Here is a 17,323-nt window from a genome sequence, read left to right on the forward strand (position 1 = left end):
AAATATAATGATTTAAAGCGTACCTTAAAGTAAAACGTTTAACTTTATTACAAAGTGCAAAGTGTTTATAAGAAACACTCATGAAAGTGTCTGTTTTTAAGTACATTTAATTGGCCTTTTATTTTCATAAATAAAATATTTGTTATTATTTGTTTAGTTTTTTAAATTTAATTAAATGTATTATTATTTAAGTTTATGCATTTAGCAGACGCTTTTATCCAAAGCGACTTACATTGCATTCAGGCTATCTCTACCTATCATGTGTTCCTGGGGAATCGAACCCTCAACCTTGCGCTTGAGAAAGCAATGCTCTACCAATTGAGCTACAGGAACACTATAAATGTAGTTCAGCTAAAGTCAAGCTACCCAGCCTCACCTGGATGTTCCCCATCACCCCTGTGGACTCCATGCGACTGGCGACATTCACAGTGTTTCCCCAGATGTCAAAATGAGGTTTACGGGCCCCGATCACACCAGCCAAAACACCCCCTTTATTCAACCCTACAGAAAAAACACGCAGCCAAACATGAAGCGTTGTGAATCATTGTGTCGTTCACACACAGCCGGACGTCAGGCCACTGACCGATGCGGAGCATGAAGTTATTGAAGGACTGGTAGTTGATGTTCATCAGCGTGACTTTCATGGCCAGAGCAAAATCAGCAAGATCTGCCAAGTGCTGCCAGCGTTCCCGCTCTGAAACCTCTTCTTTCTGTCGGGAAGGACACAAATCGTTTCTACCTCGGTTTCATCAGAACTAGATGGATATATTAGACTCGTATGTATGGTCTTTACCTTCATACAAGCGTAACCGTTGGTGTTATTGTCTGGAGTGACTCCTGATGCTGCCATATACGTGCTGCCAATAGTCTTGATCTTAGTTATACAGCGAAACTGCGGCTCGTCTAACAGCTGAAGAGCACAAACGTGAACGAATAACAGCGCTTCTGCTTTGACTGGCAACAACTGGGTGAAACACTACTAGTACTTACGCTATCAAAATCCGAAATGATTTCATTGAGGAACCTCAGACACTCGATCCCGCCGTTGTTGATGCTTTCCTCCGTATAGAAATCAGAGAAGTTTGGGATGGAGGCGAACATGACTCCGATCTCGTCGTAGGACTGGCTGTAGAGCTCCTGGGACGGAGGAAAGTGAACTGAGGTTTACACAGAATCTGTGTAAAATATGGACGCGGAGGCCGACCGGCTGGATTTCTCACCTCGTCCCTCTTCTTGGAGCCCAGGAAATGTCGGGCGACGTGCTCCGGAAGCATATTAGTGACCAGAGCCTCGTTCCAGCGCCGCATCTCGTACACCTTCTCCTTCTGCTCATGCACTTCAATCTTCCACAGGAACAGCGTGCGTGCCAGCTTCTCCACCTGAGCCACAATGTACACAAAAATATATGAATCGGCGCTGTTTTTATCATTGACAATAATCAGAAATGTTTCTTGAGCAGCAAATCATCATATTAGAGTGATTTCTGAAGATCATGTGACACTGAAGACTGGAGGAATGATGCTGAAAATACAGCTGCGCATCACATTTTAAAATACAAAGTTCAATCATGAGACTAGATGGCACAGGCTGAAATAATCACATCATTATTCACACCAGCAGCCAATGAGCTCGCTGCTCAACCTTTAAATACAGTTGCAGCACACTTTAGAAACCCTCCACCTCCCCCAGCTCCACCTGCAGCACATACAGCAGCATGTCTGTGGATGTAATGGCAGATCTATTGTTCCAAGACCAAACACATTAAAATGTCCATCTATAACACTATGCTAAACATATTCACACAGAAAAGTTATTTTAAATTGAAATAATATTTCACAATTTTACTGTATTTTTGATCGAATGAATGCAGCATTGGTGAGAATAAGAGTCTTCTTTCAAAGCATTAAAAATTTTACAGACCCCAAACTATTGCACTTTAAAGAAAAGTCTCTGGGGTATATTTGTAGCAATAGTCAGGAATACACTGTATGGGTCAAAATGATCGACTTTTCTTTTATGCCAAAAATCATTAGGATATTAAATAAAGATAATGTTCCATGAAGATATTTTGTAAATTGTAAACATATCAAAACTTAATTTTTGACCAGTAATATGCATTGCTAAGAATTCATTTGGACCACTTTAAATATAATTTTATTTATATTTAGATTTTTTGCTCCCTCAGATTCCAGATTTACAAATAGTTATATCTCAGACAAATATTGTCCCTTATGAATGGTTTTGTGGTCCAGGGTCCCAAATGTCATTGATATCAAACCTGACAGAATGCATATAATATTTAAATTGGATTTGAAAGGATCTAAAAAGTTGAAAATTTTCCATAAATAACAACATACATTTTGGCCCGTTCCTGAAACATAACTCCTGTACGAATTCAGAAGACTTGGGATAAAAAACATTACATTTTTAGGTGCTTTTATATCATTTTGGACTTTGAGAGTCCCAGTCCTCACACATTTCATCATATGAGAAAGAGTAGAAAAAATCTACTTTTGAGACTCAATAAAGAAAGATAAAAAAGTTAATCTCACATGTCGGGAGAAGTAGTAGAAGCTGACCATCATGATGAAGATCATCACACTCATGGCGTATTTGGAGGGCACAAGATGAAATCTGTAAAACAAAAAAAACAAAAAACAGATTAAATCAACTTGAAGAGTAAGACTGCATTTCTCTATTTCAATACCTGGAGATAACAGGCTCATTCAATGTCAGTAAATCTGATCACTTAAAGGGACAGTTCACCTAAAAATGACATTTCTGTCATAATTTATGTGATGTTAACTATGAGTTTCTTTCTTCTTGTGAACACATTTTGATTAATATTTGTCACCCAACTGTCGACGGTAGCCATTGACTTCCATAGCATGAAAAAAAAAACTATCTTCTGTTGTGTTCAGCAGAAATGTTTCTTTAGCATGCTGTGGCGGAGGCGTGGTTTAGCGAAGTCTGCAACGGGAGAGCGAGTGAAGAGACGAGCGGCGATAAGTGGTTCAGGTGAGAAACAAGTAACACCTGGATCTCGTTTCAGTGATTGGCGTGGGGAACCCGCATTTAAGGAGCGTGACAGCCGGCGAAAGGAGAGAGAGACGGGGACTCGTGAGCGCAGGAAGCTGGAGAGCGATCGAGCAAACCAGACGCAGTATCCGTGGCCGAAGTGCTGTTAGAGAGTGTGCGCACCTGCCGCGCTTGTTTGTTTGTTTATTTGTTTTGTTTTGGAATAAAGCCTCTCACGAGCCCCGTACGCCGACTCTGGTCTCCTTCCTCTACTCTGATTGAACCTTCATTACACTGGTGCCGAAACCCGGGAGGAAGGAGAGCGTTCGCCATGCAGACTCCGTCAGCTACATCAGCCTCGCCATTTGCGGACATCATATCATCGCTCGCGGGCCTGCACCAAGAACACCACCAGGCCCTGCTGGACCTGCGGGCCGACCAAGACCACCGGTTCCAGGCGATGATGCGGGCCCAGCAGAAGGACCGCGAGCTGGTCCGGAGCTTGCTGGACCGGGAGGCTCGGACGGGGACGGCCTCCCCCAGCGCCCCGCCCCCTCACATGCCACTCCCCAAGATGGGACCCACTGACGACCCGGAGGCTTTCCTTGACTTGTTCGAGCGGACTGCGGAGGCGTGTGGGTGGCCGGTGGACAGCTGGCCTGTACGGGTGATCCCTCTGCTGTCGGGGGAGGCCCAGAAGGCGGCCCAACAACTACCCGTCCCGAACCTCCTGGTCTACGCCGACCTCAGACGAGCCATCCTCCAGAGGGTGGGCCTCAGCCCAGAACAACATCGCCAGCGCTTCCGGTCACTGGAGCTGGCCGAGGCGGGCTGACCCTTTGTGTTGGCGCAGCAGCTCCGGGACTCGTGCCACAAATGGCTGTTGGCCGGGGACGGCGACACCGAATCCATCATCAACGCGGTGGTACTGGAGCAGTTCATCTCCCGCCTTCCAAAGAAGTCCGCCCAGTGGGTCCAGTGCCACCGCCCGGCGTCGCTGGATCTGGCCATCCAACTGGCGGAGGATCAGCTGGCGGCGTGCTCCGGGGTCGGCGAGCCCCTCCCTGCTGTCTCTCTCTCTCTCTGTTTCCCCCTCCCCCCCCACTCCGAAATCTCTCCCTCTCCCTAGGTCCCATTGGGTGGGGCCACCGAGGGCTGCGCCCCGCTGGAGGGTGGCGATGGAGCCTGCGGCCGGGGCCCGAGGTCCCGCACGAGGGATGGCCACTCCCCAGTGACGGGGGAGTGAAGACACTCCGGCTGCTTCCCCACGTCAATCCCCTGAGCCACTTCCCGCCACTAGGGCAGCGGGGAGACCCGGGCCAGCCTGCTGGCGTTGCGGGGATCCAGGCCACTTTGTGGACAGGTGCCCGATGATGGAGGTGGGGACACTGGTCCGGATCCCGGACGACCCGCAGGCAGCCCCCGATCAAGCCGGCCTGTATCAAATACCCGTGAGTATTAAGGGGGGTACCTATCAGGCTCTGGTGGATTCAGGTTGTAACCAGACCTCCATCCATCAAAGCCTGATACAATCCGGGGCATTGGATACGGGCCGCATGGTTAAGGTGAGGTGTGTGCACGGGGATATAAGGGAATATCCATTAAAAGCCATAGGTATTAAATTTCGGGGCCATAAGCATAGTGTGGAGGTGGCCGTTAGTCCGCGCCTACGGCATCCGCTAATTTTGGGGACGAATTGGCCAGCATTTCAGCATTTACTAGGGTGTTTGACAGCGGGTGCCGTCGGGGGAAAGAACCAGCCGGGGGGCGGGGTGAGCGCTCAGGTGGGAGAATCTGTCCCGGGGCCTAGCGGGGCGGTCTCAGGGGAACCGAGCGGCATGGCGAGGCTAAACCTTGCCGGCCGCGATGACTTTCCCCTGGAACAATCCCAGGACGAGACGCTGAAGCATGCCTTCGAGCAGGTCCGCTCGATCGATGGGCGGGTCCTCCACCCTGAGCATCCGCTATCCCACCCGTATTTTGCCGTTATTAAAGACAGGTTGTATCGAGTGACCCACGACGCTCAGACAAATGAAGATACAACCCAGCTGTTAGTACCGCGGAGCCGTCGGGAAATGCTTTTCCGGACGGCGCATTGTAATCCTATGGCAGGGCACTTAGGAGTAGCAGCAACACTAAATCGTCTAACGACCCGATTCTTTTGGCCGGGCATTCACGAGAACGTGCGCAGGTGGTGCGCGTCTTGTCGGGAATGTCAGCTAGTAAACCCACCGGCCGTTCCAAAAGCGCCTTTGCGCCCTATTCCTCTAGTGCTGGTCCCCTTCGAGCGAATTGGTATGGACCTGATCGGGCCGTTAGAGCGATCCGCACGGGGACACCGTTTCGCGTTAGTCTTAGTGGATTACGCAACAACGGTATCCAAAAGCAGTGGCGCTCCGCAACATCTCAGCCAAAAGTGTGGCGGATGCCTTGTTTCGTTTAATCTCCCGCGTGGGAATCCCAAAAGAGATTCTCACGGACCAGGGCACCGCGTTTATGTTGCGCACGTTAAACGAATTGTACGGATTATTGGGCATTAAAGCGGTGCGTACCAGCGTCTATCACCCACAAACGGACGGTCTGGTCGAACGGTTTAATCGCACATTAAAAACCATGATCCGGAAATTCGTACATGAAGACGCGAAAAATTGGGACCGTTGGCTAGAACCCCTCTTATTTGCTGTGCGCGAAGTCCCCCAAGTCTCCACGGGGTTTTCCCCCTTGGAGCTTCTCTATGGACGTCAGCCCAGGGGGGTGCTAGACGTCCTGAGAGAAACTTGGGAGGACGGACACTCGGATAGCAAAAATGAAATTCAATATGTCCTGGACCTGCGCGCAAAACTCCATACACTGGGGCGGCTCTCTATGGAGAATTTGCTTCAGGCCCAGGGCAGACAAAGCCAGCTATATAACCGGGGAACTAAGCTACGAGAATTTGCACCGGGAGATAAAGTGCTCGTTTTACTGCCAACCTCTAGCTCCAAATTGTTAGCCAAGTGGCAAGGACCATTTGAGGTCACACGGCGGATAGGAGATCTCAATTATGAGGTAATACGGACAGATAGAGGCGACTCACGGCAAATCTACCACCTCAACCTCCTTAAAAAATGGAGCGGGGAGGAGTCAGTGTTGCTAGCGACGGTAGTGAGTGGGGAGGAGGATCTCGGGCCAGAGGCGATTATTAAAGGAAAACCCCTCGCACTGGCTCTAGGAGGGGACCACCTCTCGCCCTCGCAGCTCACTGACATCGCGCAGTTGCAGGAAGTGCGCAGTTGGGCGGTTGGAGGTAAAAAATCTGGGCTTCCACTTGGGCCACGGGCAGGTGCGTCCCCAAATTGATAAGACGGCAGCAATTGCAACCTGTCCCAGGCCCAAGACCAAAAAGGAGGTGAGGCAGTTCTTGGGGCTGGTGGGATATTACAGGAGGTTTATTCCTCATTATTCGGACCTCACCAGCCCGTTGACTGACCTCACTAAAAAGGAGGTACCAGATACGGTCCAGTGGACGGAGCCGTGCCAACGGGCCTTTACCCGAGTTAAAGCGGCCCTGTGTGGCGGGCCGCTCCTGCACTCTCCTAACTTTGCTCTCCCCTTTTTTTTGCAGACCGACACGTCGGACAGGGGGCTGGGCGCGGTCCTGTCCCAGGAGGTGGGGGGGGAAGACCGCCCGGTGCTGTACATTAGTCGGAAGCTCTCCAAGAGAGAGACTAAGTACAGCACCATAGAGAAGGAGTGTTTGGCCATCAGGTGGGCGGTTCTCACCCTTCGTTACTACCTCCTGGGACGGGAGTTCACCCTCTGCTCGGACCACGCGCCCCTCCAGTGGCTCCACCGCATGAAGGATACCAACGCGCGAATCACCCGTTGGTATCTAGCTTTACAGCCATTTAAGTTCAAGGTGATTCACAGGCCGGGGGCGCAGATGGCTGTGGCCGATTTCCTCTCCAGGAATGGGGGGGGGGGGGCTGCAGGCCGGATGGCTCCCCGGCCTGAGTCGGGCGGTGGGGGTAGGTGGCGGAGGCGTGGTTTAGCGAAGTCTGCAACGGGAGAGCGAGTGAAGAGACGAGCGGCGATAAGTGGTTCAGGTGAGAAACAAGTAACACCTGGATCTCGTTTCAGTGATTGGCGTGGGGAACCCGCATTTAAGGAGCGTGACAGCCGGCGAAAGGAGAGAGAGACGGGGACTCGTGAGCGCAGGAAGCTGGAGAGCGATCGAGCAAACCAGACGCAGTATCCGTGGCCGAAGTGCTGTTAGAGAGTGCGTGCACCTGCCGCGCTTGTTTGTTTGTTTATTTGTTTTGTTTTGGTTTTGGAATAAAGCCTCTCACGAGCCCCGTACGCCGACTCTGGTCTCCTTCCTCTACTCTGATTGAACCTTCATTACAGATGCAAATCTGCATATTTTAATAACTCCTATTGGATCACGTGACACTGAAGACTAAGAGTAATGATGCTGAAAATTCAGCTTTGCATCACAGCCATCAATTGACTTGACTTGACATGGAACAACAAGAGGGTGAATTTTCATTTTTGGGTGAAATATCACTTTAAATCAGCAGCAACACCCCTCTGCTACACAGACTGCTTGATTTGAGATGTCAATCACATACTAATTGGAGATAATAGTGCTAATCCCTGCTGTGATTGGTGCTTGACCCACCTGTATTCCTTAAAGTGCGTCAGGTCGTACAGGTCAAAGATGTCCCTCCAGCTGTAGATGTTGACCACGGCTGTAGCTCCGCTGATCAGCAGCATGAGGGTGAGCTTCACCATGTGGCTGACCTGCACCAGCATGGTGGTGGCCATCAGTGCCAGTACGGAGACGTAGCTGTAGTATTTGGGATTCTCTGAGCAGCCGCTGGCGGCCGCAGTGACCGGAGTGACCGCAGTCGCCTCGTTTGAGGAGGACTCCGCTGGACGACAGCTCAGCTACAGAAGACACACGAGCACAGGCTTCAAAAGCATCATCTTAAACGTGATGTGTGTTGCTTTCTCCGTTGTTTTAGATGCTAAAAATGATGTTTGTCCATTTAATTCATCCGTTACAGTTTGTGTAATTAAATTACAGTTAGTTATGAAAATGTGGGTGGGTTATACTTTGTCTACCGTGTTCACTGGTTCCTTACCATATCTACTATGTCTGCCATTGTGACTATAAAGATGGCCGCCATGGCCCACGTGTTGCGAGCCCAGCGCGTGTGATCAATCCAAGTGGAGAACGACACCAATCTCTTTGGAAATACCTTTGAAAACAAGACAAAGAAGCAGAAGTTGTCTGTCTGTTCTGACAGCAGTGAAGTCAGAGGAAAGGCCTGTGATCTAGTCACAGTGTGCATGTGTTCAGTTCGATTTAATTCACAGCAACGTGCTTTTAAAAATCAATACATTCTTCAGTTGAGCCATACGGACTCATGCGTCCTTCATCTGTTGCCTAGTGGACGTGTGCGTGACCGTCTCGCCCTACGGAAACACATTATCTCTGCTCTCGCTCAATCTGTGTGTGTGTGTGTGTGTGTGTGTGTGTGCTTGAGAGAGAATCAATACTGGGAACTTTATTAGTCAATGGGGAATGTGTTGACCTAACTAATGAGGATGAGTCGGATATACTGCTGCGTGCTCCAACAGTAAATGGAAGAGCCTCGGGAACCACATTTCATGCATGTGACTAGTTATATTGATATTACAAAAGAAGTTGACGGGTGCATTGGAAATATATGATTTCTCAGCAGAGCGTGGATCATGATGTTAGCAGTAAACATGTTAAAGTTGACACCAAACAAAAGCTGGAAACAACTTGACTACTGTATTTTTGAGTGCAACAAGAAATTGGCATCACGTACGAAACCAAGCACACATGTGTTAAGCATGTGATTGGTGGAGGAAGGAGTTATAACAGTAACTCACCCGAGGGAAAATGGCTGCCAGCGAACAGAGAGTAAGAATGAGAAGCAAGACTTCACCTACAGCCAGAGTCACATAGTTTGCAACCAACCTGCGGAGCAAAAATACACAGACAGGGGAAGATACATCAATACAGAAACACACGGCCATTCCTAGCCTAATGCTGTTAAAACACTCGTGAAAAAGATCGCGTTTGATTTCTATTTTATATTATATTAAAATCTTAAAAGTATAAATACTTAAAATAAATAAAAAACGGTAAGGTAAATTAACTGTAAAATATAATGTATTATTGCTGAATCAAGCTAAATAAATATATTGTATATCAATGTAACACTTTAGAATAATGGTCCATTAGTTCATGTTAGTTAATTCATTAAAGGGGGGGTGAAATGCTCGTTTTCACTCAATCTCCTGTTAATCTTGAGTACCTATAGAGTAGTACTGCATCCTTCATAACTCCAAAAAGTCTTTAGTTTTATTATATTCATAAGAGAAAGATAGTCTGTACCGATTTTTCCCGGAAAAACATGAGTGGCTGGAGGCGTGACGTGTGGGCGGAGCTAAAGAATCACGAGCGCGAGTAGGCTTTTGCGTTGAGAGCATGTGGAAGCTGTGACATTACCGTGAGGAAAAAAACCATCATCCAAAACAAACCATGGCTAACAGTCAGATTCAGCGTATATTTATGATCCAGAATCAGATCCAGAGGCTGAAATTTAACAAGAGCAGCAGCAGCAACGACGTCTCTATGTGGTATGTACTGGAACTGAATATATTTGCTTAGCGGTTTTGGAAAATGACTAAGTTCCACTTTCTTTGTCGTCTTTTTTTGTTTTTTTTAAGCTGTACATGTGGAAAGTGCAGTTTGATGACAACATCGCATGTTGTTTACTTGATGTGCTTACGCGCCGATAGCTAAGTTAACACTTTTACTCACCGCCTGCGGTTCCAACACACGATCGTGACCCTTTTTCGTTGGGATTGCATCATCCTTAAGAAATAAACGATGTGTAAATCCGGCGTCAAACTGGGCCTTGTTTGTAAAACAAGCATCTTCGAAATGCAGGGAACAAACACAAACACTTGCACAACTTCGTTGATGCTCTGTAAAAATAAACTCCATCCACTGGTCCCTTAATGCTGTTTCTCTTTTGGTAATCTGTGCAGGGTTGTCTTGCCCTGGCAACCAAAAACACACTTCTTTTGTGACATTTCGCGACGCTCTCGCTCTGATCAGTGAAGTCTGTTGTGCTCTCAGTGCTCTGCTATACAGGAGCGCGCGCTCTTCCGGCAGAAGTGCCTCAGGACCCATATAAGGAAATTCCGCTCCATCTAACGTCACACAGAGTCATACTCGAAAAAAACTTTCCGAAACTTGTGACAAACCGGAAGGAGTATTTTTGGAACAGAAATACTCCTTCAAACGCACAACTTAATTTTTGAAACTTTGTCCATGTTTAGCATGGGAATCCAACTCTTTAACAGTGTAAAAAACTCAGTATGCATGAAATAGCATTTCACCCCCCATTTAATTAACATGAGCAAACAATGAACAGTACATTTATTACTGTATTTATTCACCTTTGTTAATGAAAATACAGTTATTCATTGTTAGTTCATGCTAATTCACACTGCATTCACTAATGCTAACACGCACAACTTTTGATTTGAATAATGCATTAGTAAATGTTGAAATTAACATCAACTAAGATTCATAAATGCTGTAGAAGGATTGTTCTTGCTTAGATCATGTTAACTAACACAACTAATGGACCATTATTCTAAAATGTTCCCAATACATTTATTAAATGTTTTAATTAATTAAAGTATGCTGAAGTGACAGATGAATCGAAATCAAACCAGAATCTAACTGAATCAGGAAACCTGCACGATTCCCAGCTTTCAGTGAAGGTCAGAGACGAAGGAAAACACCAAACAGCATCAGCACCAACAAACAAATGCTGATATAACTGTAAACAGATCACGACTGACCTCCGTTGACCTCCGGCTGCTAAAGTAGCGGGCTGATGGTGTTAGTGTTAATAGTTAACTGACCTGGGGTCAATGAGCGCCTCCATGACGGCGGTGAAGAGCAGCACCACACACGAGCAGCTGAACGCCGCTCCGCTCTGCTTCTCCTTCTCCACAGAGAAGCGTGTCTCCAGCTCCGGATCAGTGAAGCGCAGGGACAGAACATTCGTGTGCTTCCCTTTCAGCCTGAAACACACACATCCAGCTGCTCAACACAAACACTGAGAAATAAGAGTGCGCTACGAATCCTAAAAGTATATTTAAAAAAATATATATACATAATATTAATAACAAAGAGAGACACTTTCATGTTTCTTAACACACTTAAACACACTTTCAAAAAGAGCACTTTGTAATTAAAATTAATTCAAATTAAACGTTTGGTCACACTTTATTTTAGGGTCCAATTCTCACTATTAACTAACCATTAACTATGACTTTTGCCTCAGTTAACTCCTTATTTACTGCTTATTAATAGTTTATAAGGTAGTTGTTAAGTTTAGGCTATTGGGTAGGATTAGGGATGTCATGCGTTATATATACTTTATAAGCACTAATAAACAGCCAATATGTTAATAATAGACATGCTAATAAGCAACTAGTTATTGGTGTGAATTGGACCCTATACTAAAGTGTTACCAAACGTTTTACTTTACAGTTCAGGTAACACTTAAAAGCATGATCTTTTCACCCTGCACCATACCTACATTTAACAACTACATTACTAACTATTAATAAGCAGCAAATTAGAAGTAAAATGTATCTTGTTTCATGTTTTTAAGAAGTACACCTGTTTTGATGCATTGACTAATATATTAAAGCACATATGAAGTACTTGATTATAATTTTAACTTAAGTGTGTTAGTCGACATATATTTGAAATGCACTTAAATTGCAACTTAATCAATACAAATGTGTAATAACAAATATATTCAAACACATGATATAAGTTTCAATAGAAATGTCATGAAAGTATGTTTTAGTTTGTCATAAATGATTGTCAGTACATTCAGCAGGAACACTTAGCAGGAAGACTTATTATGAAATTACATATAAAGATGCACTTAAGTCCTACTTAAATAGGTCGAAAACACTTGTTCAACTAACTGCGTTTAATATACATTTTTTTGAATGTATATAATTTCCATAATTGTTCCTCTGCTTACGCCTGCACGGTCTCTCTCTCCAGCAGAGCTTCATTGAGGAGTTTGTTGAGCTCCTGTTCGTTCTCCTGAGCGTCGATGACTCGCTCTGCCAGATCACGCAGACGCAAACGCCGCCGAGGGTTTGGAAAAGAGGGGTTCACCACCTACCACCAAACACACACACATTCACTGTTCAGAAGAAGGGCTCCGAAATATGGGAGCGTTATAGTTGCAATTATTTGGCACAATTATTCAAGTTGTTGTTGTTGTTGTTTTTGTCTGATGTCATCATGCTAATACATAAACATGCTTAAATATATCATTTAAAGGGCCGTTTCGATACCAGTCCTGTAATTATACAGTAATAAATCCCTTTTTTCTGATTTGCTAAGAAATGCAATAGAATTCGGAAGCCAAATGGGTTGTAACATGTTCATCGCATGCGGCTATAATATATATATTTTTTAACATTATTATAACTAACAAATTAATTCATGCATACATTTTTTACAGACTAATGTGAAATCCTTTGGCATTTTTAAATCAGAAATCAATTATTTCCATTTCGATAACATGCAAATCATTATAATCTGCTGATTTGATTATTATCAATGTTGAAAAGAGTTGAGCTGCTTCACATTTTTGGGGAAACCATGGTAGATTTTATTTTTCAGGATTATTTGATTAATATAAATTGTTTTATTTGAAACTGAAATATTTAGCAAAATTGAAAAATCTTAATTATCATTTTTTTTTTTTTATATTAGGGTAAAATAGGTTGTAAATGGTATTCCACTGTAAATTTAATACAAATGTGTCCCAGGAGCACAAAAGCAGTTCTTCTTTATTTCTAATGAATACCCCATATTTGTAGCAATAGCCAAAAATACACTGTATGGGTCAAAATTATTGATTTTTCTTTTATGCCAAACATCATTAGGATATTAATTAAAGATCATGTTCCATGAAGATATTTTGAATATAAAAACTCGATTTTTGATGAGTAATTAAAGTTACAATTAAATACCATTTAAAACCTATTTTATGCTAATATTTGTAAAAATAAGTTAATAATATACAATTTTCACCTAGCATTATTATTACTGACAGAGCTTTTTCAGGGACTGAAGCAAAATCCTTTGCCACTTTACTCTGTCATTAAGTACAGAAGTTAAAGAGATTGACAGTGTTGACAGTGTGTGAGATCATGGTGTCATTACGCGTGTGTCCAGCTCCTCCGGCTCCTCCGGTGTGGTGCAGGCCGTGTGGACGCTCCCGTTACACTCCGTAGTGTTGATCAGCAGCGGAGAATTCCCATTAGACGACGTCACCGACAGCTTCTGGAGGAATCCAGCGGTGAGAGCGTGAGAAGGAGAGACACACAGAGGAACAGAAACAACAGACACAGGAACCCACACTCACTACTCCATTGATGTTGCTCTTGCTCACGGGTCCCTTGGGCACCACCACCAAATACGTCTCAATGCCCCTTTCCTTCAGGTACTCGCAGCGGTCTCCTCCGTTCCCCGGCTCCACGTCAAACTCTCCATGCAGACACTCCAGGGTACTCTGGGAGATGTGCACTCGCCTACCAGACACACGTTTGAGTGTGTTACTGGCCAACACAACCAGCTGCTTCACTCAGGACACACACACTGTTGCTGCTTAGCTGTTGAAAACTACCCTGTAAGTTCACTAAACGGCTGCAGGATCCATCTTCTGAGCCACTTAAGCAGGACTTAAGTGTCAGATACCTTGCTAATCATGCTAAGTACATGCTAGTCACTTGCTAATCATGCTAAGTACATGCTAGTCACTTGCTAATCATGCTAAATACATGCTAAGTACATGCTAGTCACTTGTTAATCATGCTAAGTACATGCTAGTAACTTGCTAATCATGCTAAGTACATGCTAGTAACTTGCTAATAATGCTAAGTATATGCTAGTCACTTGCTAATCATGGTAGCAACATGCTATTTTTTTAATGGATGGACACTTTTCATTTCACTTCTTTTGGACTGATGCATGCAACCTGCTGAGTGCCATTAAACAGCTTCTTTCTTTCTTTTTTTCTTTCTAACGAATCTTTTTATTTGCTTTCTTTCTGACTAATCTTTCTTTTTTCTTTCTTTCTAATGAATATTTCTTTCTTTCTTTCAATCTTCTTTCTTACTAATCCTTTTTTCTTTGTTTTCTTTCTAACTAATCTTTTTCTTTCTTTCTTTCTATCTTCTTTTTTTCTTTCTTTCTCTCTTTCTAATGAATCTTTAGTTTTTCTTTCTTTTTAACTAATCTTTCATTTTTCATTTTTTTATTTCTTTCTTATCTTTCTTACAATTAATCTTTCTTTTTTATTTCTTACAAATATTTATTTTTCTTTCTTTCTAATCTTTTTTCTTTATTTTCTTTCTTTCTAACTAATCTTTCTTTCTTTCTTTCTTTCTAACTAATCCTTTCTTTTATTTAACTAATCCATCTTTTTTTCTAACTAATCTTTCTTTCTAATATATCTGTCATTCTTTCTTTTCAACTAATCTGTCAATCTAACTTTAAACTTCTTCAAACTTTCTGGTCAGGCTTTCTCAAGCCAACTTAAAGTTTGTCTCAACTAACTTTTTTTTCTAGTTACTTCTACTGAAATATGGCTAAAGTGTTACTGCTGAATGTGCTGACAAGAATCTATGATAAACTAAAATATACTTCAGTCTCTTCTATTGAAACTTGGTTGTCATGTTTTTAGATATTTGTAATTACACATTTGTAATGAAGTTGAAATTGAGTACATTTAAATAACTTTTAAGATTTGGAGTAAGCAACAAGTGCACATTCAGTATGATCAAGTCTTTTTCACAAGGGGTGGGTCTCATTCTAGTCAGGTCTTACTAATGATTATGACAGATTTTAATAATCGAACATATCTCCAGATGTTTCCAGATCTCAGACGGAGGAAAGTTTACGTATGTGACCTGAACAGCCAGAACGTTCACACTTATCCGAGTCATTCCTCGGACTGCATTCACACTCGATACTTTCATAAACGGATGGCTAGTGAATTTCCCCTAGCATTCAGAAGCTAACAACCGGAGAAGGTGCAGGATTTTACCCAGGTATCCCTCCTGCCTCCATCTTGTTGGCCACCGTCACGTCAGTGGACCACACGTCATACTGCCAGCGCTTCTGTCCCAGCACGCCGCCCAAAACCGTCCCAGAATGCACCCCGACACGCATGTCCACGTCCGTCTGCGTCTTCTCTCGAACGTATCTGAAACCCAGATGAATGTGTCAGACGCTCAAGTCATTTCAAAGTCATGGCCATGAAGCAGTCAGTAATTCCCAGCATGCATCACTCACGAGATGGCCTCAACCATGGCCAAACCCATCATGATGGAGCAGGCCGCATGGTCCTCGCGGTAATCTGGAAGGCCACAAATACAGTAATAGCAGTCGCCCAGGATCTTGATCCTCAACTGGTGGTATTTCTAAAGGTAGAGCATCTTAGTTAGTTTAGACTTCATCAAGGGTTAACCGAGCAACAACGTGCGTCACTTTTTCAGCCGTCTTACTTATTTGAAATCTTTTCTAACATTATAAATATCTTCACTGTCACATTTGATCAATTAAAGGCATCCTTACTGAATAAAAGCATCATTTTCATTTAAAAGGGAGACTCATTCATAATGTTTTATGTCTTCAGGATTTAATATTTGTTTGAAATAAGCTGTGGTACATACACTGCTGTTTCCCATCAATGTGATTTTTACTTTAAACTCGACTGCTGCACTATGCATCTTAAGATCATTAGTCACCAAAAGGGATTGCATCTTTAAAAGTAACTAAATGTGTGTTAAATAAAGCTTGCATACAGATAGCAGTAACTCACAGCTGCTAGCTTGTCGAAGCGGGCGAACAGTTCGTTGAGCAGCTTCACCAGCTCATGCGCGCTACAGGACGAGGACAGCTGAGTGAAGCCCACGATGTCTGCGAACAGAATACTGCAACACAAACACAGTCAAGAGTCAAACAATCAGCAGACGCCGACATTAAGCTTCGCCGTGGTTTACTGAAACACTGACCTGACGTTCTCGTGCCGATACATGTACATGGTGTTGAACTGCTGCATCTCTTTCTGACTGGCTTCTTTCTTCATGTCCTGAAGCATCTCGTCTGCGATGTGCTTGGGTAAGATGGACAGCAGGAGACGCTCCTGTACGCAGGAGGACAACCACTCATTAAACATCCATGCATCTACAAATACATCTACCGTATTTTCCGGACTATAAGTCACACTTTTTTTCATAGTTTGGCTGGTCCTGCGACTTATAGTCAGGTGCGACTTATTTATCCAAATTAATTTGACATGAACCAAGAGAAATAAACCAAGAGAAAACATTACCGTCTCCAGCCGCGAGAGGGCGCTCTATGTCTTCAGTGTAGATTACAGGAGCACTGAGCAGCATAGAGCGCCCTCTGGCGGCTGGAGACGGTAATGTTTTCTCTTGGTTCTAAATAAATGCGACTTATAGTCCAGTGCGACTTATATATGTTTTTATATATATGACTTATATACGTATCTTTGGACTGATGCTACTTATACGCAGGTGCGACTTATAGTCCGAAAAATATGGTATATTTCTATACATTCTGCATCTGGAGAATTTATAGATATATTCTAACAATTCTGTGCATAATCCACCTCTTGCATGTTTGCTTACTAAGTAATCGTTTGTATAATTGTATAAATATTCAAATGAACAAATAAAATAAATCTATATTAAAAAGATAAAAAGAAAAGAAAATATTTTTAATTAATGCTCTCTCTCTGAGACAGCATATCACTCCCAAACAGAATTATTAAAAAATATATATTAAAAAATCATAAAAAATATAAAAATGTCTATATATATACATATATATATATATATAGTGTGTGTATATATAGTGTGTGTGTGTGTGTGTGTGTGTGTGTGTGTGTGTGTGTGTGTATAAAAACTGATATACTATACATTAATTCTGTAAAAAATAAAAATAAAAATAATAAATATATATATATATATTCTAAATTCTGCATGGCCGCCAGGTACATTTAAAAAAGAAAATAATTATTTTATTCAACAAAGATGCATTTAACTGATTATGCATGATCGCCAGAAATCATTCTAATATGATGATTTACTGCTCAAGAAACATTTCTGATTGTTATCAATGTTAAGCAGCACAATATTA

The 17,323-nt window shown here is 43.3% G+C and overlaps 1 protein-coding gene across 2 annotated transcripts in view; it reads right to left on the reverse strand.

Annotated features, from left to right (window-relative positions):
- Nucleotides 1-17,323, reverse strand: part of adcy3a (adenylate cyclase 3a) — a 28,260-nt gene that overhangs the window by 2,579 nt on the left and 8,358 nt on the right. The window contains exons 3-19 of one of the 2 annotated variants that reach the window (XM_052619320.1): nt 16,174-16,304; nt 15,981-16,092; nt 15,452-15,579; nt 15,204-15,362; nt 13,521-13,686; nt 13,319-13,435; nt 12,120-12,262; nt 10,978-11,139; nt 8,923-9,010; nt 8,145-8,261; nt 7,679-7,947; nt 2,553-2,634; nt 1,221-1,379; nt 991-1,137; nt 794-910; nt 584-710; nt 377-501 (exon numbers count right to left, since the gene is read on the reverse strand). In XM_052619320.1, coding sequence (XP_052475280.1) covers nt 377-501; nt 584-710; nt 794-910; nt 991-1,137; nt 1,221-1,379; nt 2,553-2,634; nt 7,679-7,947; nt 8,145-8,261; nt 8,923-9,010; nt 10,978-11,139; nt 12,120-12,262; nt 13,319-13,435; nt 13,521-13,686; nt 15,204-15,362; nt 15,452-15,579; nt 15,981-16,092; nt 16,174-16,304 — 2,349 coding nt within the window. Of the gene's footprint in view, nt 1-376; nt 502-583; nt 711-793; nt 911-990; nt 1,138-1,220; nt 1,380-2,552; nt 2,635-7,678; nt 7,948-8,144; nt 8,262-8,922; nt 9,011-10,977; nt 11,140-12,119; nt 12,263-13,318; nt 13,439-13,520; nt 13,687-15,203; nt 15,363-15,451; nt 15,580-15,980; nt 16,093-16,173; nt 16,305-17,323 lie in introns of both variants that reach the window. The other variant, XM_052619319.1, reaches the window with a different exon arrangement.

Source organism: Carassius gibelio, chromosome A16 (assembly GCF_023724105.1).
Source record: "Carassius gibelio isolate Cgi1373 ecotype wild population from Czech Republic chromosome A16, carGib1.2-hapl.c, whole genome shotgun sequence".
Classification (NCBI taxonomy): Eukaryota; Metazoa; Chordata; class Actinopteri; order Cypriniformes; family Cyprinidae; genus Carassius; species Carassius gibelio.